This window comes from Nannobrachium achirus, assembly GCF_963921795.1.
Source record: "Nannobrachium achirus genome assembly, chromosome: 12".
In the NCBI taxonomy this organism is placed as follows: domain Eukaryota; kingdom Metazoa; phylum Chordata; class Actinopteri; order Myctophiformes; family Myctophidae; genus Nannobrachium; species Nannobrachium achirus.
In genome coordinates this window covers 10,512,235-10,526,253 of record NC_137832.1, presented here as the reverse complement: position 1 = coordinate 10,526,253, position 14,019 = coordinate 10,512,235, and the positions used below count along the sequence as shown (strand labels likewise).

The 14,019-nt window shown below is 41.9% G+C and overlaps 1 protein-coding gene across 3 annotated transcripts in view; it reads right to left on the bottom strand.

Annotated features, from left to right (window-relative positions):
* Positions 1-14,019, bottom strand: part of trpm3 (transient receptor potential cation channel, subfamily M, member 3) — a gene marked incomplete at both ends in the record, with an annotated part of 489,702 nt that overhangs the window by 13,413 nt on the left and 462,270 nt on the right. For 2 of the 3 annotated variants that reach the window (XM_080739677.1, XM_080739678.1), the window contains 4 exons: positions 311-461; positions 7,678-7,806; positions 8,888-9,062; positions 11,008-11,259. In XM_080739677.1, coding sequence (XP_080595803.1) covers positions 311-461; positions 7,678-7,806; positions 8,888-9,062; positions 11,008-11,259 — 707 coding nt within the window. The remainder of the gene's footprint in view (positions 1-310; positions 462-7,677; positions 7,807-8,887; positions 9,063-11,007; positions 11,260-14,019) is intronic. The other variant, XM_080739679.1, reaches the window with a different exon arrangement.

Sequence of the window (14,019 nt, the reverse complement as noted above, 5' to 3'; positions counted from 1 at the left end):
ACATAGTGTGCTCTTTTCCCCCTCCACACCAAACCCCTTAGCCCAAAATAGCCGATCCACAAGCTCACAATGTTCTGTTGTCCTGATGTCGTCGTGATGTTCTGTGAGCTTGTAGATCTGCTATTTTTGGCTAAAGTTCTCAGAATGTGGACGCTAGGGTTCAAGCGGTTAATATAAAAAAAAAGGAGAAAAAGAGTTTCTATCACACAAAGATTTAGAGGACACCCCGTAGTGACTCTGAGGACCCCTAGGGGTCACGGACCCCCTGTTTCAATACTAAAGGTTCCCATGCTAGCCATCAGTGACGTACTTGAAGACGGCGATGAGCAGGTTGACCAGTAGGATGTTGGCCACCAGCAGGTAGCAGGCCATGATGGCGGGCACGATCCACGCTCCCGTCTTACAGGGGGGCAGCGTGACTGTCACCCCGTCATCCGTCGTGATGTTCTGGCCACAGGGAGCTGCGCACACACACACACACAGACAGACACACACGCACACACAGAACGGGTTATACCACGTCTCTATAGTTGGGGCGAATACTTCCGTGATCACGAGAGCGAAGGTCCGTTTCTCAATGGATTTGTCATCTAGGAGGTTTATTAAACAAATTTGGCCGGGGTGTATTTTTCAAAATGGCTGGGAAAATGTTTGACAGCTAGGGTAATTTTCAGTCTCATTCACTTACTATACACTATACTAAAAAAGGAAAAAGGTACTCCCAAAAAATCTGCTTTAAGTGGAATGTGAGGGGTCAAACTAGGGGTTTTTAATTATTCTGAATCCATTGCAAGCATTTGTTTTGCATGAAAAACATGCCTTGGGCTAAAAACGGACCCCAAAAGACTGTGAAAATTGATGACTCATCACTAAACCATCGTTTTTCTGGGGCCATTTCTTGCCCAAGGAATGTTTTTCATGCAAAACAAATGCTTGCAATGGATTCAGAATAATTAAAAACCCCTAGTTTGACCCCTCACATCCCACTTAAAGCAGATTTTATGGGAGTAAATTTTTTTCCCTTTATAGTGTAGTGTATAGTAAGTGAATGAGACTGAAAATTACCCTAGCTGTCAAACATTTTCCCCGCCATTTAAAAAAAAATACACCCCGGTCAAATGTGTTAAATAACCCTCCTAGATGACAAATCCATTGAGAGACGGACCTTTGCTCTCGTGGTCACGGAAGTGCCATAAACCAGTGGTTCTCAACCTGTGGGTCGGGACCCCCAGAGGGGTCCCCAAATTATTTTGAGGGGTCCCGAGATGATTAGCTTAATGTGCAACACTGTTTTCTCACTCAACAGTAAAATATCCAACATAAAATGTAAGTGTATAGAGGGTATATGCACATTTCTAAAGTGACACTTTAGGACTTTTTAATACCTCTAGAGGCAAAAAATTTGAAAATAGCCGATCTACATGCTCACAACGCATGTAGATCTGCTATTTTCACAATAGAGCAATGTTCTACAAAAAAAAAAATTTTTTTTACTGGGGGTCCCCAGTTCAAATTTGATTATTTTGGGGGTCAGGCCAGAAAAGGTTGAGAACCACTGCCATAAACGACCCAGCTACTATGTGGATTATATGTAAACACTGGAATTGTGCATGAATCTGTACAAAGCAAAGATTTACAGACAGTGAGGAGACGCAGGCTTCAGATGCAGACAGTTACACAAACAAACATGCCGACAACACGCTCTCACGAGGACAACATACAACGGTCATAATGGTCTGCAAACGTCGATATTGTTGCTAGTTGCGTAGTACTTAATATCGTGCATTCAAACAATGATACATCACAAAATGTTCTCATTTGTAAATCGTGTTATAACTACCAATTCAACATTTAAATGTGAGATCGTATCCTTTGAATTTTGATGAGGATGTAATCTTACAAATTAAAGTGAGATTATATGTGATTATTTTTTTCATATAGGCTATAAATATAAAAACAAAAACAAGGATATAATATCATGGTTTAAAGTTGACTGGTAGTTATAAAAATGAATAGGTAATGTATTAAGTAACTAGTAACTAGTAACTATATCGTTGCTGTTGGGCAGAAACCGCTTCTATATCCATATTCTAACTATTTGTGTTTTTTTTTTTTTTTTGTAAATTAATTGATCATCTCCAGTGTCACACAAAAGCATCAAAGGTAGCAGATATACAAGCTTTAGCCTCGGAAACCCAGGCTTCTTTTGGCGATAGGAGAGAAAAAGAAGCCTGGGCGATCGCGTTACGATCACTGTTGGAGGAAGTGTAGAATTCCCCTAACCAATCAGAGTGCTGAGAGCGTCGCACCGAATGTGTTGACGTCATGACGCCGCAGCGTTCTCTGCGCTGAGCAGAGGAGCAGAGGGGGGTGGGGGGAGGAGAACACATGCTATTGGCCAGAGACTCGCGGAGAGATTGGCCGCGCCCGCCCATCTGCTTACACAAACTGGTCCGCGTTAGGTTAGAGAGTACAAGCTTTTACATTTTAAGCTTGCATTTTGCGCTTGCAGATCTGCTACTTTTGAATTTGATTCCTGAAAAGTAACAGTTTTGGACATATGAGGTTTCCACCTTACGGAGACAAAATATACCTACAGTATATACAGTAGTATAATTTATAGTATCCATTGTATGTTTCCTAACGAGAACGAAAGCTCAATAAGCACGCAGACAAGAAAAAGCAAGACAAAAGGAAACCTGAAACAGACAAAGTACATTCAGAAACAAACGGCAAAACAAAGCCAGACGAGACATACCGTAGACAAGCCTTCGCCACAATAACAGACAAACCCACGTGTAAACCAAACAGACGGACCGACACCAAAGACAAACAACAAACACACATGGACGTAATATTCTTTTGCAAACAAACAAGAAGCATAATGTTTATGCTTCTTTTCTGCAAGGGGGAGCAGAGGAGTGAGCACTAGAATGGTAAGGGGGGAGCTCATGTGCTGAAATGTGCATCTGGAAAAAACAAAAAGCAAATATATTTCAAAATATATTCCTCATGTTTCATCGTCAAAAAACTTGCGTTCCCAATATATTTAAACAGCGTTTAAAATATATTGATGCGTTTTATGCGTGCCACAGCCTCTCCCAGCGATGAGACGTGTCGTTTCAAAGGTATTTCAGGACACATTTGAAACGGCACGCGTGTCGTTTTTTTCTTTTAACATGTGCGTTGGTTTTAGCGTGGTTTTTCCATCTGTGATGGTTCAGTTGCATGTTGCTTATATCCGGGAGGGAAAGGTCTTTCGTTTGTTTGCCTAACAGAATTCATTCTCATGCTCGACATCTCTTGATGTTCAATTAATTCACACAATGCAGCCCAAAGATAGAGAACTGAAGTAATTTTTGTTAGTACTTTTTTATGTTTATTACCCTATTTTGGATTTAAAATAAAATAAAAACTCTGACAACTGAACCACATGAAAAAACAGAGATTGCTAATGATGGGAGGTGATTGGTTGGTATGTATATGTTTAAACAGTAGCCAAACTTCCCCAACACACAAATCAGTATAGTCCAGGCGTTTCGGGCAGTATTTTGATGGAATCGTGCACTTTATGAAAGAAGCATGACATTTGGCACACAGTTAGAACATGCCATATGGAACATTTTTGGCTATAGGGGCATCGCAGATTTGTCATGGGAAACTTGTGGGAGCCAATCAAAGTTGGGCTCTCATAATACAAAAAATAAATATGCTTTAAGTAGCATGTGAGGGGTCAAACTAGGTGTTTTTCGGGATTCTGAATCCAATGCAAACATTTTTTTTGCAGGAAAAACATTCCTTGAGCTAAAAACTGACCCCATAATTTGGCAATAAAACTATGATTTAGTGATGAGTCATCACTTTTCACAGTTTTGTGGCGGACGTTTCTTGGAAAGGGATGTTTTTCGTGCAAAACAAATGCTTGCATTGGATTCAGAATCCCGAAAAACAGTTTGACCCCTCACATGCTACTTAAAGCATATTTATTTGTTGTATTGTTTTACTCTATAGTAAAGTCTATGAGAGCCTAACTTTGATTGGCTCCCACAAGTTTCCCAAGACAAATCTGCGATAGCCAAAAATAGACAAAAATGTTCCATATGGCATGTTCTAACTGTGTGCCAAATTTCATGCTTCTTTCATAAAGTGCACGATTTCTGCCTGAAACGCTCTGACTAGTGTGAGGACTGACCAAGAAAACAGGGTACGGAACTGGCTAGTCTGCTATTGGCTGGTTATGGTGCCAGGTGATGTCATTACCGGTGGTGGAAAAGTAAGTAATTACGTAAGTACATTTACTGAAGTTGCCTACTGTTACTTAAATGACAACTTCACCCATTTCCAACCTATCTTCATATAATTGGTCCTCACTTACAGTATGCTCATCATAAAATGTTTAAAAATATATATAGTCTGTGGTCTGTGTCTCTGGGCAGGGCTGTGGACAGTTCAGAAACCCGCCTACCAGTGACATCATCGTTAGGCACCCAGCAAACATTTTTAGGTATATTAGACGTCTAATATACGTCTAAACTTATACTATACGTATAAAAAATGGTCTACCAGAGCGTCCAGAGGTATAGATATGCAAGTTTTTTAGACGTCTAAACTTAGACTAGACGTCTAATATACGTCTAATAGACGTCTAAGTTTATACCTGGGTCTAAATTTCACAAAAAATGAAGAGCATCAGAACAGAACTCAAGCCCCAAAGGCAGTGAGTCAATCAGTTTTTCACTACTTTTGACGGCCGTTAAGGTCAGTTTTTCACTACTTTTGCCGGCCGTTAAGGTCTAAATATAGACGTCAATTAGACGTCTAAATTTAGACCCAGGTATAAACTTAGACGTCTATTAGACGTATATTAGACGTCTAGTCTAAGTTTAGACGTCTAAAAAACTTGCATATCTATACCTCTGGTAGACCATTTTTTATACGTAAAAACTTAGACGTCTAGTATAAATTGTTTAGTGGGCAGGTCCCCCCAGCCCATTTCAAACTAAATGTCTCATTTTTTATTTTAAATTTTATTAACACGAGAACAATGGCTTCCATAATAGCATACACACTTTCCTGCCATTTCCATTAGCTATGATTCCCCAACGATGATGTCACTGGTAGAGGGGTTTCTGAACTGTCCTCAGCCCTCCTCTGCGTGAGACACAGACTGAGTAGACAAAAATGGTACCATATTACAATGAGCATTAGAGAGGACCAATTATATGAAGATTGGTGAAGTCGTCCGTTAAGAACAATTTCAAGGTGCATTTACTTTACTTTACTCTACGTACTTCCTCCACCACCTGTGACCTCACCTGGCAACAACACCAGCCAATAAGACGGTCACCATTAGATGTACAGGCCTCACGCAGATTTTAGTTTGGGGATTAGTTACCCTTTAAAGTAAATATACTGTATGTGGGTGAATGTGGGTATAATTGTGGATACAATTGTATGCATTGGCCGTTGTTATGTCTGTTTGTTTATTAGCACGTATATGTGGGCTATGTATCAGTAGTCTAGTGCAGGGGTTCCCAAACTTTTTTGTCTCAGGGCATTCCATGAATATGTTTTTAATCCGAGGCACCCCTAAATTATAATTTTCACTCCCAGAACCTTATATTTATAGCATATCGTCGTTGTCGGGTGGAAACCTTGTATGTCCAAAACCGTTAGTTTTGTATTTATCATCTAAAAAATGTACTAAACTAGTGAAAACAGCAGATCTACAAGCACATCGCGAGGCGTTGTGTGCTTGTAGATCGGCTGTTTTCACTAGTTTAGTGCAACAGTCTTGTATGATGAAGCAGGGCTTTGCTTTACCAAAAGACATACACATTTGAAACTTGGAGATACGAGGTTTCTGCCCGACAATGACGATATTTTAGTGATTATGTTGCGAGGTAAACGTTGAGATAAAAGCCATTTTGGTTAGAACTGACTGAAAATAACTTTGTACTTGCAGGTTTAAAATGATACTAAATATTTTGAGTCCAAATAAATTCCAAATATTATCAAATGATCTCGCGGCACCTCTGGACTGCCGTCACGGCACCCCAGGGTGCCCCGTCACCCACTTTGAAAACCCCTGGTCTAGTGGCGTGTTTGAATAGGAGCGATAAATGAGTGATTTGCGATAACTCTGGTGACAAGCTGAGCTGGCGTAAGAGGGGACGGGGCGGGTGCAACAATGGTTCGGGGTGACAGACAAGTGTTTAAGCATAACAGCCGCACTTCTTCAAAACCTAACCAGTTGAAACAAAAAAATGGAATGGAAAACAAACATCAAAAGTTAAGTATCAAACGTTTCATTTTTGATAGCTTCCCTTGATGATATCCATACAAAGTTGTCACGACAAACGTGAAACTTTCAGACGCGTCTGACTGTGTTTGAAGAGTGCTGCCGGCATGAAACAATGTCATTGGCCATGCCAGTGCATTAACAGGATGAAGTTGCCCTTAGGTTAAAATATTGCCTTGGATCAGGCACGAATTACAAAAGGTTTGGAAGGGGAGGTTTGCAGAAATCAAAGACAGATCTCACAACGTTTTCATTAGGCCCTTCCAATCTGTCATTTGTGAAATAAAGTGAAATGAGCGTTTCCTATAGGAAATTAGCATAATATGTTAAGTTGACAATGTTTAGGTATTATCATTCTAAACCTATGCTCCTGCTGTTCTATATAATTTACATACTATACAGCCCGAACAGTTGAGGATATTTCAGACTGAGAGTGAAATATCAGAGACCATTATGGTTTTATGGAAGTTGCCGATGAAGATCAATTTATGATTTGAAGCAATAGAACATGTATTATAGTTGTAATTCTAATTCAAATATTCTTATAATCAGTCATTATCACATAAGTCACAAATTATTACATAATCGCCATTATTCGAGATAATCACTAATATTTCGCATAATCGTCAATCGTTTCCATGTTGAAAAGAAATTGTGATGCGATGCGTTGTGAGCTTGTAGATAATCTATTCCCACTACAAATGTATTTATTCATTTTAAGTATAAATAATGTATTTGTATATTTGTGTTATTTGTCATATCTGCCCTGTGCAACTTCAACGCCTAAAAAAGCCCAAACAGAAATACACATTTTAATTCATAATTATGTTCAGTGTAATAATCGGTGGCAAGTTGGCAACCCTAACTGAGAACTTGAATCAAGCAACCAGTTTACACAATGGGTCTGATTTCTTTTTAGAGTTTTTGTTATATACATACAGAATTCTAAATATCATCACTGTCAGGCAGAAACCTCGTATCTCCAAGTTTCAAATTTGTATGTTTTTTCGCAAAGTAAAGACCTGCTTCATCATACAAGGCCGTCACACAAAGGTAGTGAAAACTGTTTTCACTAGTTTAAATCATTTTTAAAATGATAAATGCAAAACGAACGGTTTTGGACATACAAGGTTTTCACCCGACAACGACGATATATTTGTTTAAATCTGTCTGGCCCAAGAAAATATAAGCCTGTGAGGGCAACTTCAACCTGTAGGGCTGCATGCACGCCTTTGTCTTTTAGTGGCCACTAGTGGTAGGGGTGAGCATGGCATGTCAAGGCTGGGATGACGGGGTGGGTTGGAGGGAGGAGGAGGGACAGGTAGATAATAGGGAGTACGGTTCAATTCAAGTCTTTATATAAGCTATGGATTTACTGGGGTTCTGGCTGCACTGGGGGTGCAGGAATACGTGGGTGCGACTGCTACTACGCCAACTTCCGTGAGTTCGAAAGTAATTTTCGACCACCCAGAGCTTTGAGCTTTTCAACTTCCTATTACGCATATCTGAAACAAAGAACGAAAGCATTATTTCAGATCTCTCGTCTTTGGGCCACTTTCTTGCACTCGCTGCACAACATATACACACACACACACACACACACACACACACACACACACTCACGCCGTACACACAGGTCGATAACAGAGCAGCAACAGTCGTTCACGCTCGCGCACAGAGACACCATCCTCACAAAGATGTTTATTGATTCAGTGGAAAATCACAATATCTATACAGTGTGAGAAACAGTATCAACGTTTAAAGAAGGTGGTAAAGGGTAGATCTTCACCAAACAAACTACTACAGAATACAACAGACCTGGCTTTCATTGCTATAGTGTTACGGAAAACGTTTTAAGAGTTTTTCGGGACCAGCAGGCACCCTGAAAATACATGCGTTGTAATTATGAGCGTCCTGCTAAACCCATGCACATCCACCAATCAACGGTAGAATTCCCATATGAACATTTCAACCGCTTTAAACCCAGAGTTGGAGTTCTGAAAACGTTTCAGAGGTAGCGAAAATCACAGACGTGCAGAGAATGTTAGAGAGGTAGGGACTCAAATTTCTAAAAGGGCCTTTTGGTGGAAATATCGAAAATAGTAGACCTCGAAGCTCGCTACGCGTCGGGAGGTCGGCTATTTTCAGTGCGTGATAACACACTGAACTAAACATAATCAAGTCAATGCTGGAGATGTGGTGTAACGGCATGGATTTTTACAGAGGGCAATTCTTTCAACATAAGACGTTGCATTCAAGATCAGGAGAGTTCGGACAAGGCAATTCTCTTGAAGGCTGCCTTCAGGTATGGCATGGAAAAGAGGCAATTGCATTTCTTTCAACGTAGTAAAAACTGCATTCATGGTCTGGACTGGAGAGGGCAGTTTTTACAGACCGATAAAAGAGCAGGGGCTCAAGCCCCCTTTGATGTCTATGTGTGCACGTGCCTGGCGAAACTAGCAAAGGAATGTTTTTGTATTTATTTTTTCTCCTGGGAGAAGTTAAGAGTCGTCAGTATAGTTTCCGTGTGCCCGAACGGAACAGATCTCCAGTAGCGCCGGCGGCAGGGATGGGGGGGCAACTTACGGTCGATCTGGTCGGCGAACACCTCGCCATAGATCATCCAGTAGGGCATGAAGAAGATGTTCCTGGCCAGCATCCAGGACGGGTCCTCGTTGGGGTTCAGGATGGCCTGCCGCGCCACCCCAAAGCTCATCAGTATCACCAGCATGATGATGACAAAGTACATCATGTCTATCATCTGATGAGAGAGAGAGAGAGACACAGAGAGAGGGAGGGGGGAGGTTAGGAGGGGTCAAGGAAGGAAGGAAGGAAGGAAGGAAGGAAGGAAGGAAGTGAGTGAGGATGGGGAGAGGGGTGGAGTGAGTGGGAAGGATTGAGGCAGTGTTTGCTGTTGCTGTCTTTACTTGCGCCAGCAGAGTGCGCAAGTACTGCGTTCGGCTGCGTATGTAGGAAGGAAGGTGGGTTGGTAGGTAGGTAGCCTTGTGTGTTTAAGCCCGTTGCCCAATCAAGATAGGATCCTCTGTGATAGGATTAATATCCAACGATGACGAGGGGGCCTATAGGAGGGAAATTGAAGAACTTGTGCCAGTATAACAACCTCTCTCTAAATGTCAGTAACACTAAGGAAATCATTGTTGACTTTAGGAAGTCTAAAGTAAATCACATCCCCCTTTCCATCAATGGCTCATCTGTAGATATAGTGGACAGTTTCAAATTCCTGGGTGTACACATCACAAACACACTCACATGGTCTCTAAACATCAAATGTATCCTCAAGAAAGCACAGCAGCGACTGTACTTTCTGAGGCGCCTCAAGAGATTTGGCTTGAGCACCAAGGCTCTTGTGAATTTCTATCGTTGCACCATAGAAAGTGTTCTGACAAGTTGTATCACAGTGTGGTATGGTAACCTGCAGTGGTGTGTTCTAGACTTTTTTTGAGGGCATACTATAATCTATGAACCACGGCTTTTTGTGTGGCCAGGGCAGACACCAGTGCATAATGCCTATCAAATACGCTACTTTGAAATGTTCACGAGGGCAGACGCTATTCATATTTGTATTTCCGACAGCAGACGCCGTATACGTGTGTTACAGGTAGAACACAGCACTGGTAACCAGGACTGTAGACAGCTACAGAGGATTGTGAAGACAGCAGCTAAAATCATCGGCACAGAACTGCCACAGCTCCACAATCTATACCACACGCTGCAAGAAAAAAACTCAGAACATCATGAAAGATAGCAGCCATCCCGCCCATTCCCTGTTCTCACTCCTCCCATCCAAAAAACGTTACCGGAGCATCAAATCGCACACCACTCGTTTCAGTAATAGTTTTTTTGCCCAGGCAGTCAGGTTGCTCAACGAAGGGTTGAAACATAGGTAAACATACGCACTGTAAGCACTTTTAAATTGTACAGTGGCAAAGTGAGTTTAACGTCATTTAACGTTGTTTAATGCAATCAGATAGGACTTTTCTGTTTGGATGTATAGGCTGTCAAGGCCAGAAAGTCGTTTTTTTTCCACTCAGTAGGCGTTCCCGCATTAATTCCAGGTACTGGCGGCCCGGGGGCCACATGCGGCCCCCACCTTCACTTAATGCGGCCCTCAGGTTAATACCGGAATACTGATATATTATTGATTTCAGATGTTACAATTCCAAACATGACCTGCTTTAATTCCGTCAGTCTATATTAGTAGCTTAATGACTAGTATAGTAGTATTAAAATGTATTTTTTTATGTCCAATGTATTTGTATTTATCTTCATAAAGTTAACATGAGTATATAACTAAATGTGTTTAAAATAAAATCAAAATGTAACATTTCAGGATTCCAATTAAGAAATAACAAAAAATAATTAAGGATTCTAATTCAAAAGAAGCAAAAATAGCCGATCTGCAAGCTCAAAACGCATCGCAGCGCGATGCATTTTGAGCTTGCAGATCTGCTATTTTTGCTTTTATTGTATGCGATAATGACAAAGTAGAATGTAGCAATATGCAATGTGGCCCTCTGGAGTGAAGGTGGAAATATAGTGGCCCTCGCCATCATCAAAGTTGCCCACCCCTGCTCTATAGGGATGCTGGTGTTAAAGTGGTTAAAAATGTAAAGAAAAAGTGTGGACTGTTTCTCCAGACTTAGTGACAACGCCCACCACAGGCGGGGACGGTTCCTCGTCCTCACCATCTTCCCGATCATCATGACGTAGGGTCCCAGGTACTTGTTGACGCCGAAGATGTCCAGCAGCCGGATGTACCAGTAGATGATGTTGACGCAGTAGATGACGCGGCCGTAGCTCATGAGCGGCGGCTCCTGCAGCCGCAGCACCATGCCCACGGAGAAGATGAGGATGGCCATGAGGTCCGTGATGTTCCAGTACTCCTGCAGCCACACCTTCACCTTCTGCAGCAGTTTGCCCGGCTCCGACATCAGGATCTGGTGGAGAGATTATTATTATTTTTTGTTTTTCCCGTTATAGATATCATTAGTTATTCTGTTGTTTAGGTCAGTGGTTTTCAAAGTTTTTCATATCAAGGCCCATTATTACTATTTGATGAGATCTCAGGTCCAAAACGTAGAATATTTTGTTACCACTGGATAAGATCCATCCATACATCATCAACCGCTTATTGGGAATCAGACAATCGAGTTATTGTGACCGAAGGTCGCAGTTTACTATGAGAAATGTCACAGCTTGTCCGTGTCCGTCTGTCTGGATGTGTAGACGTGTATACATTTTACGGTCTATGGGTTTGCCGCTCTGACATCATGCTCTGATGTCACTGTGATTTCAGGGAACCACTCTAACAGAATGGGTTTGCCGCTCTGGCTTCACTGTGATGTCACACTAACATAATCCCTTTTATGCCCATATATGGAGTTCCCTGATGCCATCAATATTAATGATTCCCTGTTAGAGAACCCTGTGATGCCAGGGGAACAAATCCCTTTTATGCCCATATATGGAGTTCCCTGATGTCCACAACCCTGATGTCCACATCCCTGATGTCCACATCACTAAAGGGCGAGGTTGCATGTTGCCCTGAGGCGTCTAACTAGTGTGAGCCCTATGACAACATGTCATATTATGGATTTTATATGCCGGCTACATTGAGAAAAATCTCATGAGAACAATTATAGAGCAGAGACAACTCCACAGCAACAACATAATAATACTAGTAAGGGAGAGAAGCGCCTAAGGGCGAGGTCACAATGAGAACACATGAGACTGACACAATATGTCCATACTGTATATCGCCATTCCCAGATATGGGCTTAAAGTGATCCCTGACTAATACGACAAATATGTCTTAAAACATTATAATTGTCCTCTATAACTACAATGTAAAATTAAAAACACCTTAAATATTTTATTTCTTCTAGAAATAGCTAATCTTTCACTCAGTAGGGGAAATGCCTGTCGCAAGTTGATGATGTCATAAATGTCATGTGTCATTTTTATGGCATGCATGTGCAAAAAAACAAAACACAAACACATTTGAAATATTGATTTGATGCTCATATTAACCATAGTAAGTATTAAGTTTGTTTTTATTTTCACATGCATGCCATTAATTCCATAGGGATAGATCACACTTGACATTTATGACATCATCAACTTGCGACGGGCATTTCCTCTATTGAGTGAAAGATTAGCTATTTCTAGAAGAAATAAAATAATTGAGGTGTTTTTAATTTTACATTGTAGTTATAGAGGACAATTATAATGTATTAAGGCATATTTGTCGTATTAGTCAGGGATCACTTTAATATTGATCTCTCTCGGTCATCCTCAGACAAGCTTCCATCGGAGTCTCCAATCTTTCCGGTTCTCCATACACCCGGCCAGCTCCGAAGAGCTTTCAGCTCCCGCATCCTTCTTCAGGACGTCCACATACGTTAACGCGGAACGTCCCCGCGATCGATGCCCATGCGTTGGTTCCTACAGGACCAGCCTGCTGGCCGGGAGCTCCCGATGTCTGTGGCAGTGGCCGGCCAGCATCATCCTCCTAGCTGCTACCTTCTTGCTGAGCCTCGGCAGTTGCCTGTACAGGTCCTTGTTGGTAATGTGGATGTTCTGGTCCACATTCAGAACAGCTCGTATATAGCATTCTGGTGTAGCACCCATCCAGGGACTTCTGCAGGGTGGGTGTCAGGGTCCAGCTTTCGCAGTCATACAGGAGGACAGACTCCACAGTGGCGTGGAATAGGCTCAGCTTTATGTGTCGGGGGAGATTCGAGCACCACACTCTTGACATGCCGTTCAGGGCCCTCCCTGATGACATCAGGGATCTCCATATATAGGCATAAAAGGGACAAGGACGGCCATATATGTAGCGTAACATGCGTGACTGACTGACTGTTGCACAGGAGCTGCAGGTTCTAATAGTAAATGCAACCTACGGTCGCAATAATTCAATTCATGGGTTGCATTTGGAGTCCTAAACCAGCCATATTGAGGACCAACACAGGTGTTTCAATTTGTCTGATTGGCATAGAACCAATGTTCTACGTTAATCAAAACACCTGTGTTGGTCCTCAAAATGGCTGGTGTAGAACTACAAATGCAAGAATTGCAGAAGTGGGAGCATAGGAGACTTTTTCCATTTGCAACATAGAAAGAAGCTGAGGGGTATGTAAACATAAAGGGGGGAAAAGACACATTAAGTCGGCTACTTATGTGTGCCCAACATGAAAGTCAGAAGTGGATTGCATTGTGCATTGCATTACACTGTGTTGGTCACAAGAGGGCAGTGTGAGCTTAACAATCTCACCGTGGTGGAGACCAGTGGCTTTGACAATGATGATGAATGCATTTCATACATGAGTAGTACTGGCTGCACAATAAGGTATTTCCCCATTGGAAAGACATCCGGCCCTTCTTTATACAATAACTTGCTCCCTCTATGGTGCAGAGAACAGGCTCAAGGTGTTCTTTATTGTCGAGGCCCTTGTGTACAGGACAGGTTCATAAGTGTTGGGAACGATGGCTGCCTATACAGACACAAAGCAGGCACAGACTGTACTCTGACTGTCTCTCTCTCTCTCTCTGTCTCACTCTCTCTCAGGGACGTGCTGGCCATTGGGAAAAGCGGGACAACTCCCGAACGGGCGGTTCATTCCCGGCCATTAGGAAAAAAATTAAACTGTTTGCACAAAAGTAAAAATTAAACTGTTTGCACAAAAGTAGTGAAA